This window comes from Schistocerca cancellata, chromosome 10 (genome assembly GCF_023864275.1).
Source record: "Schistocerca cancellata isolate TAMUIC-IGC-003103 chromosome 10, iqSchCanc2.1, whole genome shotgun sequence".
NCBI classification, from domain to species: Eukaryota; Metazoa; Arthropoda; class Insecta; order Orthoptera; family Acrididae; genus Schistocerca; species Schistocerca cancellata.
The window spans coordinates 35,997,659-36,017,727 of record NC_064635.1 but is presented as its reverse complement, the minus strand read 5'-3'; the positions used below and the strand labels follow the sequence as shown (position 1 = coordinate 36,017,727).

General features: G+C 48.5%; 1 protein-coding gene across 1 annotated transcript in view; it reads left to right on the top strand.

The window, feature by feature from the left end:
- The first annotated feature begins 7,727 nt into the window (after positions 1 to 7,727).
- LOC126106744 (uncharacterized) overlaps positions 7,728 to 20,069 on the top strand; it is a 34,433-nt gene continuing 22,091 nt past the window's right edge. The window contains exons 1-2 of the mRNA XM_049913118.1: positions 7,728 to 7,851; positions 12,075 to 12,534. Coding sequence (XP_049769075.1) covers positions 7,728 to 7,851; positions 12,075 to 12,534 — 584 coding nt within the window. The remainder of the gene's footprint in view (positions 7,852 to 12,074; positions 12,535 to 20,069) is intronic.

The window sequence follows — 20,069 nt, the reverse complement described above, 5'->3', positions numbered from 1 at the left end:
GTCCGGTCCCAGGTCGACGGGCACGTGCACCTTCCGCCGACCACTGGCGACAACATCGATGTACTGTGGAGACCTCACGCCCCACGTGTTGAGCAATTCGGCGGTACGTCCACCCGGCCTCCCGCATGCCCACTATACGCCCTCGCTCAAAGTCCGTCAACTGCACATACGGTTCACGTCCACGCTGTCGCGGCATGCTACCACTGTTAAAGACTGCAATGGAGCTCCGTGTGCCACGGCAAACTGGCTGACACTGACGGCGGCGGTGCACAAATGCTGCGCAGCTAGCGCCATTCGACGGCCAACACCGCGGTTCCTGGTGTGTCCGCTGTGCCGTGCGTGTAATCATTGCTTGTACAGCCCTCTCGCAGTGTCCGGAGCAAGTATGGTGGGTCTGACACACCGGTGTCAATGTGTTCTTTTTTCCATTTCCAGGAGTGTATCTGGGCCTGACGATATGAGGTGGAACGGGCACGTATGTACGGCAGTAACGAAGGCGAGTGGCCGACTTCGGTTTGTTCGGAGAATTTCGGGAAATTGTGGTTCATCTATGAAGGTAACCGCGTACGGAACACTAGTGCGACCCATTCTTCAGTATTGTTCGAGTGTGTGGGATTCCCATCAAGTCGGATTAAAGGAAGTCGTGAGAGCAATTGCTGTTAGATGTGTTACCGGTGTGTTCGATCGGCATGCATGTATTACAGAGGTACTTCGTGAACTCAGTAGGGAATCCCTGGAGATAATACGACGCGCTTTTCGCGAGGCACTACAGAGAAATTTAGAAACCCAGAGTTAAAAAATACAGCTTCAATTGTAAATTACACTACTAGCCATTAAAATTGCTACACCAAGAAGAAATGCAGATGATAAACAGGTATTCATTGCACAAATATATTATACTACAACTGACAGGTGATTACATTTTCACACAATTTGGTTGCATAGATCCTGAGATATCAGTACCCAGAACAACCACCTCTGGCCTTAATAACGGCCTTGATACGCCTGGGCATTGAGTCAAACAGAGCTTGGATGGCGTGTACAGGTACAGATGTCCATGCAGCTTCAACACAATACCACAGTTCATCAAGAGTAGTAACTAGCGTATTGTGACGAGCCAGTTGCTCGGCCACCATTGACCAGACGTTTTCAATTGGTGAGAGATCTGGAGAATGTGCTGGCCAGGGCAGGAGTCGAAGATTTTCTGTATCCAGAAAGGCCCTTACAGGACCTGCAACATGCGGTCATGCATTATCCTGCTGAAGTGTAGGGTTTCGCAGGGATCAAATCAAATGGTTCAAATGGCTCTGAGCACTATGGGACTTAACTTCTGAGATCATCAGTCCCATAGAACTTAGAACTACTTAAACCTAACTAAGGACATCACACACATCCATGCCCGAGGCAGCATTCGAACCTGCGACCGCAGCGGTCGCGCCGCTCCAGACTGTCGCAGGGATAGAATGAAGGGTAGAGGCCTGGTCCCGGCGGAGGTTCGAGTCCTCCCTCGGCTTAGGGACTGATGACTTTACCAGTTAAATCCCATAAGATTTCACAGACATTTGAACATTTTTTGAAGGGTAGAGCCACAGGTCGTAACACATGTGAAATGTAACGTCCACTGTTCAAAATGCCTTCAGTGCGAACAAGAGGTGACCGAGACGTGTAACCAGTGGCACCCCATACCTTCACGCCGGGTGATACGCCAGTATGGCGATGATGAATGCGCGCTTCCAATGTGCGTTCACCGCGATGTCGCCAAACACGGACGCGACCATCATGATGCTGTAAACAGAACCTGGATTCATCCGAAAAAATGACGTTTTGCCATTCGCACACCCAGGTTCGTCGTTGAGTACACCATCGCACGCGCTCCTATCTGTGATGCAGCGTCAAGGGTGACAGCAGCCATGGTCTCCGAGCTGATAGGCCATGGTGCTGCAAACGTCGTGGAGCTGTTCGTGCAGATGGTTGTTGTCTTGCAAACGTCCCCATCTGTTGACTCAGGGATCGAGACGTGGCTGCACGATCTGTTACAGCCATGCGGATACGATGCCTGTCATCTCGACTGCTAGTGATACGAGGCCGTTGGGATCGAACACGGCGTTCCGTATTACCCTCCTGAACCCACCGATTACATATTCTGCTAACAGACATTGGATCTCGACCAACGCGAGCAGCAATGTCGCGATACGAGAAACCGCAATCGCGATAGTTCACAATCCGACCATTATCAAAGTCGGAAACGTGATGCCACGCATTTCTCTTCCTTACACGAGGCATCACAACAACGTTTCACCAGGCAACGCCGGTCAACTGCTGTTTGTGTATGAGAAATCGGTTGGAAACTGTCCTCATGTCAGCACATTGTAGGTGTCGCCACCGGCGCCAACCTTGTTTGAATGCTCTGAAAAGCTGATCATTTGCATATTATAGCATCTTCTTCCTGTGGGTTAAATTTTGCGTCTTCGTGGTGTAGCAATTTTAATGGCCAGTAGTGTACTTCATTCTCACACGACCGGTTTCGGACTGTTATAAGCCCATCATCAGGTGTCGTACTCGAAATAGCAAAAGACGGGAGATAATTTTCACACGCCGGAACATACATAAAGAACAAAAAACAAATTTTTCCAAAAAGTTCTATAAACTTTTAAAAAACATTTCGAAAGCGCCGGTCGGGCTAGGTGCTATGAAACCTATGTCAATGCGCAAGTGGCACCAGACAGTACTACGGACAACTGCCTGGGTAGGGAACACATGCAAATGGTATCGCGACACTTACGCTGTGCTGTGGTCCCCGAGCGCCGTGTGTACCAGGCGCGGTCTGCTGCCTGTGAGTGCAGAACAGGGAGTAGCGGATGTGAAAGAGGAGGAAAACTGGTAAACCAGAGTGGCAAAAGTGCTGGCATCTAGTGACGGAGAGAAGAACACGGGGCCACTAGCCCGGCTGTTCACAATTCGAATTTAGTGGTTTACATTTGAAATGAAGAAGAAGCAAAAAATTACATACAAAAACACACAATATAAGTTAAGAGTGCATTGTGCGTAGTAAAGGAGCGTATTGAACAGTGTAATGTAATAAAACAAAAAAAAATTATTTTGTGAGTATTAGTGTAATGTACGAGGGCAGTTCAATAGGTAATGCAACACATTTTTTTTCTGAAACAGGGGTTGTTTTATTCAGCATTGAAATACACCAGGTTATTCCCCAATCTTTTAGATACACAACACTATTTTTCAACGTAATCTCCATTCAATGCTACGGCCTTACGCCACCTTGAAATGAGGGCCTGTATGCCTGCACGGTACCATTCCACTGGTCGATGTCGGAGCCAACGTCGTACTGCATCAATAACTTCTTCATCATCCGCGTAGTGCCTCCCACCGGATTGCGTCCTTCATTGGGCCAAACATATGGAAATCCGACGGTGCGAGATCGGGGCTGTAGGGTGCACGAGGAAGAACAGTCCACTGAAGTTTTGTGAGCTCCTCTCGGGTTCGAAGACTTGTGTGAGGTCTTGCGTTGTCATGAAGAAGGAGAAGTTCGTTCAGATTTTTGTGCCTACGAACACGCTGAAGTCGTTTCTTCAATTTCTGAAGAGTAGCACAGTACACTTCAGAGTTGATCGTTTGACCATGGGGAAGGACATCGAACAGAATAACCCCTTCAGCGTCCCTGAAGACTGTAACCGTGACTTCACCGGCTGAGGGTATGGCTTTAAACTTTTTCTTGGTAGGGGAGTGGGTGTGGCGCCACTCCATTGATTGCCGTTTTGTTTCAGGTTCGAAGTGATGAACCCATGTTTCATCGCCTGTAACAATCTTTGACAAGAAATTGTCACCCTCAGCCACATGACGAGCAAGCAATTCCGCACAGATGGTTCTCCTTTGCTCTTTATGGTGTTCGGTTAGACAACGAGGGACCCAGCGGGAACAAACCTTTGAATATCCCAACTGGTGAACAATTGTGACAGCACTACCAACAGAGATGTCAAGTTGAGCACTGAGTTGTTTGATGGTGATCCGTCGATCATCTCGAACGAGTGTGTTCGCACGCTCCGCCATTGCAGGAGTCACAGCTGTGCACGGCCGACCCGCACGCGGGAGATCAGACAGTCTTGCTTGACCTTGCGGCGATGATGACACACGCTTTGCCCAACGACTCACCGTGCTTTTGTCCACTGCCAGATCACCGTAGACATTCTGCAAGCGCCTATGAATATCTGAGATGCCCTGGTTTTCCGCCAAAAGAAACTCGATCACTGCCCGTTGTTTGCAACGCACATCCGTTACAGACGCCATTTTAACAGCTCCGTACAGCGCTGCCACCTGTCGGAAGTCAATGAAACTATCCGAGACGAAGCGGGAATGTTTGAAAATATTCCACAAGAAATTTCCGGTTTTTTCAACCAAAATTGGCCGAGAAAAAAAAAGTGTTGCATTACTTATGGAACTGCCCTCGTAATAAAATAAAATATGAGGCATGACGTATACAAAAAATAAACACACATTAATGCAATGGTTCAGCATAAAAGAGAAGTAACTAATGTAGGAAAATTATTAACAGTGTACTATGTTGTTTAATTTAGCGCGACGTGTTTAAAGCACTCAGTAAACTAGCTCAGTTCTCAGGGTAGTTACGTATTCGTCGATAATTAATTGTCCTTTTCTTATTTATCCAACACTAGGCTCGTGAGAAGTCGTGTGCTTATTACACCAGAGAATATTTGCCAAGTCTGTTCGATGTACACTACTGTAGTACGTAACTCAATATCGTGGTTTGCTTCTCGATTCCCCAATATTCAATTTGTAGCATCTACAAATGAAATCCTATAATGGAACTGGAATCCTGTGACCAGACCTTTTCTGCCTGGAATGTTATCTCGTTATATACAGAAAATCTGGAAGTAAAATTGTTAAATTATTAGTAGCTGCCTCCGGTCTCGTGGGATCTGAAATAGTTAATTGTCCTAACAGACGGCACGTCTCGCAGATGAGCCAAAAGAAAAATGTTAAAAATGGTTCAAATGGCTCTGAGCACTATGGGACTCAACTGCTGTGGTCATAAGTCCCCTAGAACTTAGAACTACTTAAACCTAACTAACCTAAGGACATCACACACATCCATGCCCGAGGCAGGATTCGAACCTGCGACCGTAGCGGTCGTGCGGTTCCAGACTGTAGCGCCTTTAACCGCTCGGCCACTCCGACCGGCTGAAAAATGTTAAAGATTTTTCTAAGATGGCGCCTAACAATGAAAATCCTTTGTTAAGGCCCATATCTACGTAAGACAGTCTAGGTATTAGACGATCAATTAATTGACCACGTATACAAAATTCTTTTGACAAAATAACCATTATTTTTTTCGGGTTCTAAGTACAACTTACATTATCAGCTGGTACAGCAAGATGAGCTTTACACAAGAACGTCCTCTTAGGTCCGAATCCAAGCAAATAAAATAAGCGAAAGACAAAGGCAAGATAGTTCATGCATAGAACCGCAAGAGTCCATGGAATAACATGTCCATTGTAGTTCTATCTCCTCTTCTTTGGCGTACTTGTCGATTATTTGTAAAATTTATCGTAATATTTAGCTTACATTTTTTTTTAAAAACCCAAGCCCACCGAGGAGAAACAGTACAACAGGTCGGTACAGAACTGTGGTAAAACTGAGTGGAAGGTGCGATATAAAATTATTATATAAACCGTACAGCGCAATGAAACTTTCCTTTTACATGAGTGGCAAACCTGTTTTAAATTAAGTGGGGATATATAAGAGGCAACGCGGAAACACGCGCCACAACATCACCTAAAAGAACATGCACATGTGACACTCCTATCTCCAAGCTCTAGTTACTGATCAACAAGGAAAGTAGCGAAACTTTACGGTCTATGCTGTCAGAAAGTAATATGCCAATTAAGCAATAGCATTAAAATAACACATTAAAAGTGGTGTCAATTTAAAACTACTAACCACTCGTCGACAATGCTATTGCTGGTAGCTTCTTGAGATCTGTACTGCGGGACAGAGAAGCTGGTGGCGGCTGCAATATGCTCTGGGCAACATTCAAGTGGGCATCCATGGGTTCAATGGAGCTTGTGCAGGGCACTGTGGCGGCCTGTGTGCATCGTACACTGGTTGCAGATCACCTACGCCTCTTTGTGAGGATCACGTTTCTCGACAGCACTGGCATTTTTCAGCAAGATAATGCGCCATGTCACAAAGCCCGGAGTGTGATGAAACGGTTCGAGTAACACAGTGACGAGTTCCAATTGATGTGCTGGGCCCCCAACTCGCCAGATTTGAACTCGATCAAACAATCGGCATCTGCAACTGAAATGGGCATGTGCTCATCGGCAATGGCGCAGTGGTAGAGCCTTGCATGAATCCCAATATCTCCTTCACCACAAGCTACATCTACATTTATACTCCGCAAGCCACCCAACGGTGTGTGGCGAAGGGCACTTTACCTGCCACTGTCATTACCTCCCTTTCCTGTTCTAGTCGCGTATGGTTCGTGGGAAGAACGACTGCCAGAAAGCCTCCGTGCGCGCTCGAATCTCTCTAATTTTACATTCGTGATCTCCTCGGGAGGTATAAGTAGGTGGAAGCAATATATTCGATACCTCATCCAGAAACGCACCCTCTCGAAACCTGGACAGCAAGCTACACCGCGATGCAGAGCGCCTCTCTTGCAGAGTCTGCCACTTGAGTTTGCTAACCATCTCCGTAACGCTATCACGGTTACCAAATAACCCTGTGACGAAACGCGCCGCTCTTCTTTGGATCTTCTCTATCTCCTCCGTCAACTCGACCTGGTACGGATCCCACACCGATGAGCAATACTCAAGTATAGGTCGAACGAGTGTTTTGTAAGCCACCTCCTTTGCTGATCGACTACATTTTCTAAGGACTCTCCCAATGAATTTCAACCTGGCACCCGCCTTGCCAACAATTAATTTTATATGATCATTCCACTTCAAATCGTTCTGTACGCATACTCCCAGATATTTTACAGAAGTAACTGCTGCCAGTGTTTGATCCGCTATCATATAATCACACAGTAAAGGATCCTTCTTTCTATGTATTCGCAATACATTACATTTGTCTATGTTAAGGATCAGTTGCCACTCCCTGCACCAAGTGCCTATCCGCTGCAGATCTTCCTGTATTTCGGTGCAATTTTCTAATGCGATGGGAGGTGACGTGCAAGGGTGTGTGTGTGTGTGTGTGTGTGTGTGTGTGTGTGTGTGTGTGTGCAGATGTTATACCAGCTCCCGCCAGCGATCTATCAAAGCCTCATTGCATCCATGCCGTGATGTGTCGCTGCTATTATCTGTACCATAGGTTGAGATACCAGCTATTAGGTAGGCAGTGATGGCAAACTTACTGATCAGTGTAGTTACGTTACACTCTGAAATGTTACACGCTACAATTCACAGTCCTGTAGTGGACGTGGGTTACAACTTGCTTCAGTGAATGGGAAATCGGCCGCGTAATATGCATGACATGCAGTATCTCAGCCGATATTGAAAACAGTATAAAAAATCAGTTGGCATTAATTTTCAACACACCTACGTACACTCCTGGAAATGGAAAAAAGAACACATTGACACCGGTGTGTCAGACCCACCATACTTGCTCCGGACACTGCGAGAGGGCTGTACAAGCAATGATCACACGCACGGCACAGCGGACACACCAGGAACCGCGGTGTTGGCCGTCGAATGGCGCTAGCTGCGCAGCATTTGTGCACCGCCGCCGTCAGTGTCAGCCAGTTTGTCGTGGCATACGGAGCTCCATCGCAGTCTTTAACACTGGTAGCATGCCGCGACAGCGTGGACGTGAACCGTATGTGCAGTTGACGGACTTTGAGCGAGGGCGTAGAGTGGGCATGCGGGAGGCCGGGTGGACGTACCGCCCAATTGCTCAACACGTGGGGCGTGAGGTCTCCACAGTACAACGATGTTGTCGCCAGTGGTCGGCGGAAGGTGCACGTGCCCGTCGACCTGGGACCGGACCGCAGCGACGCACGGATGCACGCCAAGACCGTAGGATCCTACGCAGTGCCGTAGGGGACCGCACCGCCACTTCCCAGCAAATTAGGGACACTGTTGCTCCTGGGGTATCGGCGAGGACCATTCGCAACCGTCTCCATGAAGCTGGGCTACGGTCCCGCACACCGTTAGGCCGTCTTTCGCTCACGCCCCAACATCGTGCAGCCCGCCTCCAGTGGTGTCGCGACAGGCGTGAATGGAGGGACGAATGGAGACGTGTCGTCTTCAGCGATGAGAGTCGCTTCTGCCTTGGTGCCAATGATGGTCGTATGCGTGTTTGGCGCCGTGCAGGTGAGCGCCACAATCAGGACTGCATACGACCGAGGCACACAGGGCCAATACCCGGCATCATGGTGTGTGGAGCGATCTCCTACACTGGCCGTACACCACTGGTGATCGTCGAGGGGACACTGAATAGTGCACGGTACATCAAAACCGTCATCGAACCCATCGTTCTACCATTCCTAGACCGGCAAGGGAACTTGCTGTTCCAACAGGACAATGCACGTCCGCATGTATCCCGTGCCACCCAACGTGCTCTAGAAGGTGTAAGTCAACTACCCTGGCCAGCAAGATCTCCGGGTCTGTCCCCCATTGAGCATGTTTGGGACTGGATGAAGCGTCGTCTCACGCGGTCTGCACGTCCAGCACGAACGCTGGTCCAACTGAGGCGCCAGGTGGAAATGGCATGGCAAGCCGTTCCACAGGACTACATCCAGCATCTCTACGATCGTCTCCATGGGAGAATAGCAGCCTGCATTGCTGCGAAAGGTGGATATACACTGTACTAGTGCCGACATTGTGCATGCTCTGTTGCCTGTGTCTATGTGCCTGTGGTTCTGTCAGTGTGATCATGTGATGTATCTGACCCCAGGAACGTGTCAATAAAGTTTCCCCTTCCTGGGACAATGAATTCACGGTGTTCTTATTTCAATTTCAAGGAGTGTATTTCAGTGTCTTATTACCTTCTTCAGTCGTGCAAAGTGAATTATTAATGTATAAGCTCGGTTTTTCATCGATGTGTACATATCTAATTGAGTCTACAGTCGACTGTTATTTAAGCGTAGTTTTGTTATTCCCTTCTCCCAATCTATCATCTCGCCTGATCTACTCCAATGTAATCTAATCTGTAATAGGAGATGATTTCGATGCTTCAGGCGTGGTGAGGGCAGGGAATTTTCATGGCGCACAACTGGGAGTGCAGTTTTATGTTTTCCACAAACTTGTCCTTTATACACTCCTGGAAATTGAAATAAGAACACCGTGAATTCATTGTCTCAGGAAGGGGAAACTTTATTGACACATTCCTGGGGTCAGATACATCACATGATCACACTGACAGAACCACAGGCACATAGACACAGGCAACAGAGCATGCACAATGTCGGCACTAGTACAGTGTATATCCACCTTTCGTAGCAATGCAGGCTGCTATTCTCCCGTGGAGACGATCGTAGAGATGCTGGATGTAGTCCTGTGGAACGGCTTGCCATGCCATTTCCACCTGGCGCCTCAGTTGGACCAGCGTTCGTGCTGGACGTGCAGACCGCGTGAGACGACGCTTCATCCAGTCCCAAACATGCTCAATGGGGGACAGACCCGGAGATCTTGCTGGCCAGGGTAGTTGACTTACACCTTCTAGAGCACGTTGGGTGGCACGGGATACATGCGGACGTGCATTGTCCTGTTGGAACAGCAAGTTCCCTTGCCGGTCTAGGAATGGTAGAACGATGGGTTCGATGACGGTTTGGATGTACCGTGCACTATTCAGTGTCCCCTAGACGATCACCAATGGTGTACGGCCAGTGTAGGAGATCGCTCCCCACACCATGATGCCGGGTGTTGGCCCTGTGTGCCTCGGTCGTATGCAGTCCTGATAGTGGCGCTCACCTGCACGGCGCCAAACACGCATACGACCATCATTGGCACCAAGGCAGAAGCGACTCTCATCGCTGAAGACGACACGTCTCCATTCGTCCCTCCATTCACGCCTGTCGCGACACCACTGGAGGCGGGCTGCACAATGTTGGGGCGTGAGCGGAAGACGGCCTAACGGTGTGCGGGACCGTAGCCCAGCTTCATGGAGACGGTTGCGAATGGTCCTCGCCGATACCCCAGGAGCAACAGTGTCCCTAATTTGCTGGGAAGTGGCGGTGCGGTCCCCTACGGCACTGCGTAGGATCCTACGGTCTTGGCGTGCATCCGTGCGTCGCTGCGGTCCGGTCCCAGGTCGACGGGCACGTGCACCTTCCGCCGACCACTGGCGACAACATCGATGTACTGTGGAGACCTCACGCCCCACGTGTTGAGCAATTCGGCGGTACGTCCACCCGGCCTCCCGCATGCCCACTATACGCCCTCGCTCAAAGTCCGTCAACTGCACATACGGTTCACGTCCACGCTGTCGCGGCATGCTACCAGTGTTAAAGACTGCGATGGAGCTCCGTATGCCACGGCAAACTGGCTGACACTGACGGCGGCGGTGCACAAATGCTGCGCAGCTAGCGCCATTCGACGGCCAACACCGCGGTTCCTGGTGTGTCCGCTGTGCCGTGCGTGTGATCATTGCTTGTACAGCCCTCTCGCAGTGTCCGGAGCAAGTATGGTGGGTCTGACACACCGGTGTCAATGTGTTCTTTTTTCCATTTCCAGGAGTGTATGTACCATCTTCGACACTTTTACGCTCTCATTTAAATGCTGCAGCTAATTTTTTCAAGGTAGAAGTTGTGGTGTACGTATTTACAAAACCTGGGATGAATTTTGTTCAACATAAAATCTGTTACAAAAACACTATTCAGCATAAAATCTGTTACAAAATAAACTATCTAAACTATTTTCCGCAGTTGTGAGAATTCGTGCACCACGTGTTGTTTCGACTGCTGCCTACAGTCATGACTTGTAATTTCACACAGAGCCTATTGAAAGTACAGGGTGATTCAAAAAGAATACCACAACTTTAAAAATGTGTATTTAATGAAAGAAACATAATATAACCTTCTGTTATACATCATTACAAAGAGTATTTAAAAAAGTTTTTTTTTCACTCAAAAACAAGTTCAGAGATGTTCAATATGGCCCCCTCCAGACACTCGAGCAAAATCAACCCGATACTCCAACTCGTCCCACACTCTCTGTAGCACATCAGGCGTAACAGTTTGGATAGCTGCTGTTATTTATAGTTTCAAATCATCAATGGTGGCTGGGAGAGGTGGCCGAAGCACCATATCCTTAACATACTCCCATCAGAAAAAATCGCAGGGGGTAAGATCAGGGCTTCTTGGAGGCCAGTCATGAAGTGCTCTGTCACGGGCTGCCTGGCGGCCGATCCATCGCCTCGGGTAGTTGACGTTCAGGTAGTTACGGACAGATAAGTGCCAATGTCGTGGCGCTCCATCCTGCTGAAATATGAATTGTTGTGCTTCTTGTTCGAGCTGAGGGAACAGCCAATTCTCTAACACCTGCAGATACTGTAGTCCAGTTACAGTAGCACCTTCGAAGGAAAAGGGACCAAAAACTTTATTGGCTGAAATGGCACAGAAAACGTTCACCTTAGGCGAGTCACGTTCATACTGAGTTGTTTCCCGCGGATTCTCGTCGATTCACTTCTGCCGTACTCAATAACACAAAAAGCTTTCTGTTGAGCGGTCGCCATCTTAGCATCAACTGACACTGACGCCTAGTCAACAGCGCCTCAAGCGAACAAATGTACAACTAAATGAAACTTTATAGCTCCCTTAATTCGCCGACAGATAGTGCTTAGCTCTGCCTTTTGTCGTTGCAGAGTTTTAAATTCCTAAAGTTGTGGTATTTTTTTTGAATCACCCTGTATTGTGTACCTCTGAGAAAAAATATCACGCATCTAGTGCTGTGATCTATGGGTGAAGCCAAGAACTTTTCAGACTACACTCTAATGTGCTAAGTGATACACACACTAAAAATATCATTCAGCTGTGTTCTATACGTTATGGTCGTATTATTGATGGATATGAATAACGAATTTAATTTTTTTCCTTTCAGAAAAGGAAAAAGATGACGGAGCAAAGCCCGAGAATGGGAGGAAGGCATCCGCAAACAACCGTGGCAGTGCAAAGAATGGCAACGAAAACGGCGGTAACAACAAAATGAACAGGAGGAAAAGAAGCAACGGTTCAGCCAGCAAGTATAATGGCAACAGTGCCAACGGGAACGGCCTAAATGGCAACGGTGGAGGAGGCAGCAGAGGCAGTGATGGCAGTGCTGCCAACAACGGGACTGAAGCGAGGTTGGACAGTGGCAGTGTTGCCACCAGTGAAGACAACAAACACAATGGAAACCACACTGACAACAACAACCAGCGAGGGTGCAGCAACGGTAACTGTGATGGTGCATCCCAAGACGGTGTGAGACCGTGTTCCGGCAGCAACTGTAACACCATAGAGGGCAGCGTCGTCAGTGGCAGACGTCTGGGGACTGCTGGCAGCAGGCACGATGGGGAAGGGTGAGTCCTAGCAATGATCTGTAGTTTACATAATCTACAGACAGCCTTATTTCAATTTTTGCTGATGAATATCCCTGTAGCACTACACTGTCTTGTCAGAAGTATCAGGACACCTGCTGGTGGACATAAATATGGAAGCTATCCGCTGTTTCTGAGCGGTTCTGGGCGCTTCAGTCCGGAACCGCACTGCTGCTACGGTCGCAGGTTCATATCCTGCCTCCGATTAGGTCCGGCCTGTCTGTAGCTACAAGTTCAAAAATACACTCCTGGAAATGGAAAAAAGAACACATTGACACCGGTGTGTCAGACCCACCACACTTGCTCCGGACACTGCGAGAGGGCTGTACAAGCAATGATCACACGCACGGCACAGCGGACACACCAGGAACCGCGGTGTTGGCCGTCGAATGGCGCTAGCTGCGCAGCATTTGTGCACCGCCGCCGTCAGTGTCAGCCAGTTTGCCGTGGCATACGGAGCTCCATCGCAGTCTTTAACACTGGTAGCATGCCGCGACAGCGTGGACGTGAACCGTATGTGCAGTTGACGGACTTTGAGCGAGGGCGTATAGTGGGCATGCGGGAGGCCGGGTGGACGTTCCGCCGAATTGCTCAACACGTGGGGCGTGAGGTCTCCACAGTACAACGATGTTGTCGCCAGTGGTCGGCGGAAGGTGCACGTGCCCGTCGACCTGGGACCGGACCGCAGCGACTCACGGATGCACGCCAAGACCGTAGGATCCTACGCAGTGCCGTAGGGGACCGCACCGCCACTTCCCAGCAAATCAGGGACACTGTTGCTCCTGGGGTATCGGCGAGGACCATCGCAACCGTCTCCATGAAGCTGGGCTACGGTCACGCACACCGTTAGGCCGTCTTCCGCTCACGCCCCAACATCGTGCAGCCCGCCTCCAGTGGTGTCGCGACAGGCGTGAATGGAGGGACGAATGGAGACGTGTCGTCTTCAGCGATGAGAGTCGCTTCTGCCTTGGTGCCAATGATGGTCGTATGCGTGTTTGGCGCCGTGCAGGTGAGCGCCACAATCAGGACTGCATACGACCGTGGCACACAGGGCCAACACCCGACATCATGGTGTGGGGAGCGATCTCCTACACTGGCCGTACACTACTGGTGATCGTCGAGGGGACACTGAATAGTGCACGGTACATCCAAACCGTCATCGAACCCATCGTTCTACCATTCCTAGACCGGCAAGGGAACTTGCTGTTCCAACAGGACAATGCACGTCCGCATGTATCCCGTGCCACCCAACGTGCTCTAGAATGTGTAAGTCAACTACCCTGGCCAGCAAGATCTCCGGATCTGTCCCCCATTGAGCATGTTTGGGACTGGATGAAGCGTCGTCTCACGCGGTCTGCACGTCCAGCACGAACGCTGGTCCAACTGAGGCGCCAGGTGGAAATGGCATGGCAAGCCGTTCCACAGGACTACATCCAGCATCTCTACGATCGTCTCCATGGGAGAATAGCAGCCTGCATTGCTGCGAAAGATGGATATACACTGTACTAGTGCCGACATTGTGCATGCTCTGTTGCCTGGGTCTATGTGCCTGTGGTTCTGTCAGTGTGATCATGTGATGTATCTGACCCCAGGAATGTGTCAATAAAGTTTCCCCTTCCTGGGACAATGAATTCACGGTGTTCTTATTTCAATTTCCAGGAGTGTAATTTCATTTCGTGTAGCCTGTCGAACTTGCTGCTACAGACAGTTTCCAGAAAACATATTCAAAAGAACCCCACAACACTGTTTGCCCGTCTCCCTTGCAATGAATCCATAGATGTCTACATTCCAAGTGATATTGTATTATCTGGGTCTTCCTGCAGTACTGATGGTAGACTTTCTGTCAATGACTCTGAAACCGTCTTAGCGGTATCGGGTGGTCGGTAAAAACATCCAGCTATCAATTTGATTTCTCCTAGACACAGACGCGGCCATGCACTCAAAAAATTCGGCCTCAGTAAAGACATTTTTGTCAACTGCGGTAAACATACCCCCCCCCCCCTCTACTATGACGTCTTATTTGTCTTTTCGGTCTACGTTCCACGAATCACTAAATATCTCAGAGCTTTCCACATCGAGTTTCACCCAGCTCTCGATCATGATTTATACTCTGTGTCTACAAAACTTATCCCTTAATAATTATCACAATTACTCCGTTTTCCTTTTCTGAAAAGACAGATGTCAGTTACACTCATCTATGTAGTAGTTGTATGCCTACTCTTCGAGCCTGTATTAATCAGATTAAGCATTCTTAATTTTAGCAAGGTACCACCATATAAGAGGGAGTGCTGAAAAGTAATGTCACAGAATTTATGTCAAAAATCTAAGGTTTTGAAGTGAAACAACCGTTATTAACATTCTACATCTTTACTCTCCCTGTCTACATACACTACTGGCCATTAAAATTGCTACACCACGAAGATGTGCTACAGACGCGAAATTTAACGGTCAGGAAGAAGATGCTGAGATATGCAAATGATTAGCTTTTCAGAGCATTCAAACAAGGTTGGAGCCAGTGGCGACACCTACAACGTGCTGACATGAGGAAAGTTTCCAGCCGATTTCTCATACACAAACAGCAGGTGACCGGCGTTGCCTGGTGAAACGTTGTTGTGGTGCCTCGTGTAAGGAGGAGAAATGCGTACCATCACGTTTCCGACTTTGATAAAGGTCGGATTGTGAACTATCGCGATTGCGGTTTATTGCATCGCGACATTGCTGCTCGCGTTGGTCGAGATTCAATGACTGTTAGCAGAATATGGAATCGGTGGGTTCAGGAGGGTAATACGGAACGCCGTGTTGCATCCCAACGGCCTCGTATCACTAGCAGTCGAGATGTTAGGCATCTTATCCGCATGGCTGTAATGGGTCATGCAGCCACGTCTCGATCCCTATGTCAACAGATAGGGACGTTCGCAAGACAACAACCATCTGCACGAACAGTTCGACGACGTTTGCAGCACCATGGACTATCAGCTCAGGGACCACGGCTGCGGTTACCCTTGACGATGCATCACAGACAGGAGCGCCTGCGATGGTGTACTCAACGACGAACCTGGGTGCACGAATGGCAAAACGTCATTTTTTCGGATGAATCCAGGTTCTGTTTACAGGATCATGATGGTCGCATCCGTGTTCGGCGACATCGTGGTGAACGCACATTGGAAGCGTGTATTCGTCATCGCCATACTGCCGTATCACCAGGTGTGATGGTATGGGGTGCCATTGGTTACACGTCTCGGTCACCTCTTGTTCGCATTGACGGCACTTTGAACAGTGGACGTTACATTTCAAATGTGTTACGACCCGTGGCTCTACCGTTCATTCGATCCCTGCGAAACCCTACATTTCAGCAAGATAATGCACGACCGCATGTTGCAGGACCTGTACGGGCCTTTCTGGATACAGAAAATGTTCGACTGCTGCCTTGGCCAGCACATTCTCCAGATCTCTCACCAATTGAAAACGTCTGGTCAATGGTGGCCGAGCAACTGGCTCGTCACAATACGCCAGTCACTACTCTTGATGAACTGTGGTATCGTGTTGAAGCTGCATGGGCAGCTGTACCTGTACACGCCATCCAAGCTCTGTTTGACGCAAGGCCCAGGCGTATCAAGGCCGTTATTACGGCCAGAGGTGGTTGTTCCGGGTCAATTCACCCAAATTGCGTGAAAATGTAATCACATGTGAGTTCTAGTATAATATATTTGTCCAATGAATACCCGTTTATCATCTGCATTTCTTCTTGGTGTAGCAATTTAAATGGCCAGTAGTGTATTTATTTCCCAATGTAGTCACCCTGGCGACGAGAACATTTCTCCCGACGAGAGACCAGTTTGTTGATACCGTCGGTGTAGAATGATGGAGCTGCAGCCTCACAACTCCTTGCAGCGCTCCGTCATTATCAACGTAAACTCCTCGAAGGTGTTCTGTAAGTGTTCGAGAAAGATTAAAATTGGATGGAGCCAAGTCAGAATCATATGTACTGTAACCGACAACAGTGATCCCAAGTCGTCGGATTCCTGCAGACGTGGTGGCACTCGTGTATCATCCAGTAACGCCATGCTGTAGGAGAGTGTGCACCGTGTGTGGGCGCACTCTTCGAATTCGTGCTTCCAGCTTCCTGAGGGTCTCGCAATACCGCGCAGAGCTTATGGTGATGCCTTTAAGCACGAATTCCAAGTGCATCTCGCACTGACCATTAATATACACTCCTGGAAATTGAAATAAGAACACCGTGAATTCATTGTCCCAGGAAGGGGAAACTTTATTGACACATTCCTGGCGTCGGATACATCACATGATCACACTGACAGAACCACAGGCACATAGACACAGGCAACAGAGCATGCACAATGTCGGCACTAGTACAGTGTATATCCACCTTTCGCAGCAATGCAGGCTGCTATTCTCCCATGGAGACGATCGTAGAGATGCTGGATGTAGTCCTGTGGAACGGCTTGCCATGCCATTTCCACCTGGCGCCTCACTTGGACCAGCGTTCGTGCTGGACGTGCAGACCGCGTGAGACGACGCTTCATCCAGTCCCAAACATGCTCAATGGGGGACAGATCCGGAGATCTTGCTGGCCAGGGTAGTTGACTTACACCTTCTAGAGCACGTTTGGTGGCACGGGATACATGCGGACGTGCATTGTCCTGTTGGAACAGCAAGTTCCCTTGCCGGTCTAGGAATGGTAGAACGATGGGTTCGATGACGGTTTGGATGTACCGTGCACTATTCAGTGTCCCCTCGACGATCACCAGTGGTGTACGGCCAGTGTAGGAGATCGCTCCCCACACCATGATGCAGGGTGTTGGCCCTGTGTGCCTCGGTCGTATGCAGTCCTGATTGTGGCGCTCACCTGCACGGCGCCAAACACGCATACGACCATCATTGGCACCAAGGCAGAAGCGACTCTCATCGCTGAAGACGACACGTCTCCATTCGTCCCTCCATTCACGCCTGTCGCGACACCACTGGAGGCGGGCTGCACGATGTTGGGGCGTGAGCGGAAGACGGCCTAACGGTGTGCGGGACCGTAGCCCAGCTTCATGGAGACGGTTGCGAATGGTCCTCGCCGATACCCCAGGAGCAACAGTGTCCCTAATTTGCTGGGAAGTGGCGGTGCGGTCCCCTACGGCACTGCGTAGGATCCTACGGTCTTGGCGTGCATCCGTGCGTCGCTGCGGTCCGGTCCCAGGTCGACGGGCACGTGCACCTTCCGCCGACCACTGGCGACAACATCGATGTACTGTGGAGACCTCACGCCCCACGTGTTGAGCAATTCGGCGGTACGTCTACCCGGCTTCCCGCATGCCCACTATACGCCCTCGCTCAAAGTCCGTCAACTGCACATACGGTTCACGTCCACGCTGTCGCGGCATGCTACCAGTGTTAAAGACTGCGATGGAGCTCCGTATGCCACGGCAAACTGGCTGACACTGACGGCGGCGGTGCACAAATGCTGCGCAGCTGGCGCCATTCAACGGCCAACACCGCGGTTCCTGGTGTGTCCGCTGTGCCGTGCGTGTGATCATTACTTGTACAGCCCTCTCGCAGTGTCCGGAGCAAGTATGGTGGGTCTGACACACCGGTATCAATGTGTTCTTTTTTCCATTTCCAGGAGTGAATATTAATGACTTGCCATTCTATATTCATGAAGAGGCAAAGTTAGTTTTCTTTGCTGATGATACAAGTATCATCACACCTGACAAACAAGACTTAACTGATGAAATTGTCACACTGTCTTTCAGAAAATTACTAAGTGGTTCCTTGTAAACGGACTCTCACTGAATTTTGATAAGACACAGTACATACAGCTCCGTACAGTGAATGGTATGACGCCATTAATAAATATAGACCTTAATCAGAAGCAGATAGCTAAGGTAGAATATTCAAAATTTTTAGGTGTGTCCATTGATGAAAGATTAAATTGGAAGAAACACATTGATGATCTGCTGAAACGTTTGAGTTCAGCTACTTATGCAATAAGGGTCATTGCAAATTTTGGTGATAAACATCTTAGTAAATTAGCTTACTACGCCTATTTTCACTCGTTGCTTTCATACGGCATCATATTTTGGGGTAATTCATCACTGAGGAATAAAGTATTTATTGCACAAAAGCGTGTAATCAGAATAATAGCTGGAGTCCACCCAAGATCATCCTGCAGACATTTATTTAAGGATCTAGGGATATTCACAGTAGCTTCTCAGTATATATACTCTATTATGAAATTTGTTATTAACAACCAAACCCAATTCAAAAGCAATAGCAGTGTGCATAACTACAATACTAGGAGAAAGGATGATCTTCACTATTCAAGATTAAATCTAACTTTGGCACAGAAAGGGGTGAATTATACTGGTACTAAAGTCTTTGGTCACTTACCAAATAGTATCAAAAGTCTGACAGATAACCAACAAGTATTTAAGAAGAAATTAAAAGAATTTCTGAATGACAACTCCTTCTACTCCATAGAGGAATTTTTAGATATAAATTTAAAAAAAATATTAATAAAAAAAATAAAAAATAAAAAAAATAAAAAAACACAAAAAATGAAAAAGTTGTTATATTAACTTAAGTATGTTGTTAAATTAACTTAATTATGTCTTGTATTGGAAAATTTTACTCGTTCCACATCATTACGAAATATCGTACTCATGATCCATGGAACTAGTATTAATCTCTAATCTCTCTCATCTCAGAACTCTGTGAGCATGACTTTACCTGCTGATGGCGTGGTCTTGAACTTTTTTGGAGGTTTTCCATTCCGGCCTCAGCCACACACGTTGAGGGTGACACCGCCGCTTCCTTTAATACGAGCACGAACAACCCAACGTAGCACATTACTGGTGCCAATACAATCATCACTGTACACAGATTTACTCTTCCATTGGCTTCAATTGGAAGCACATTTCCTGCGATTATAAACTCGATACCAGCATGCTGTTTCTCACACACTCACATCCAGTAATTGCGTTACTCACCGCCATGTTACACGCTACAACTCGGAGCCCTCTAGCGGCAGACGGTTGCAACTTATGTCAGCGAAGGGGCAAAGTCGGCTGAGCGGTACGCATGACACTCATGCTCATAAATTAAGGATAATGATGATACATGGTGAAACAACACTCTGGTGGACGGTTTGCGGGTTTAAATCACTTCGGTGCGAGCAGGCTGTGCATTTGACCTGCGGTCGTCGCACGGTGGCGCTGGTAGCAGTCCGCATACGCAGAGGTGTGTTGGTGCATGTCAGAGTACTGTGCAGCGAGTAAGTGTGCAGACGCTTTCAGACATTCTAATGGTGACTGTGTGTTGAAAATGGCTCAAAGAACACATCTTGATGACGTTACGAGGGGTAGAATACTAAGGCGACGGGAGGCTGGTCAAACACAGCAGGTCGTAGCACGGGCCCTCCGTGTGCCACAAAGTATGATCTCAAGATTACGGCAACGATTCCAGCAGACACGAAACGTGTCCAGCCGCTACAGTACGGGACGTCCAAAGTGTAC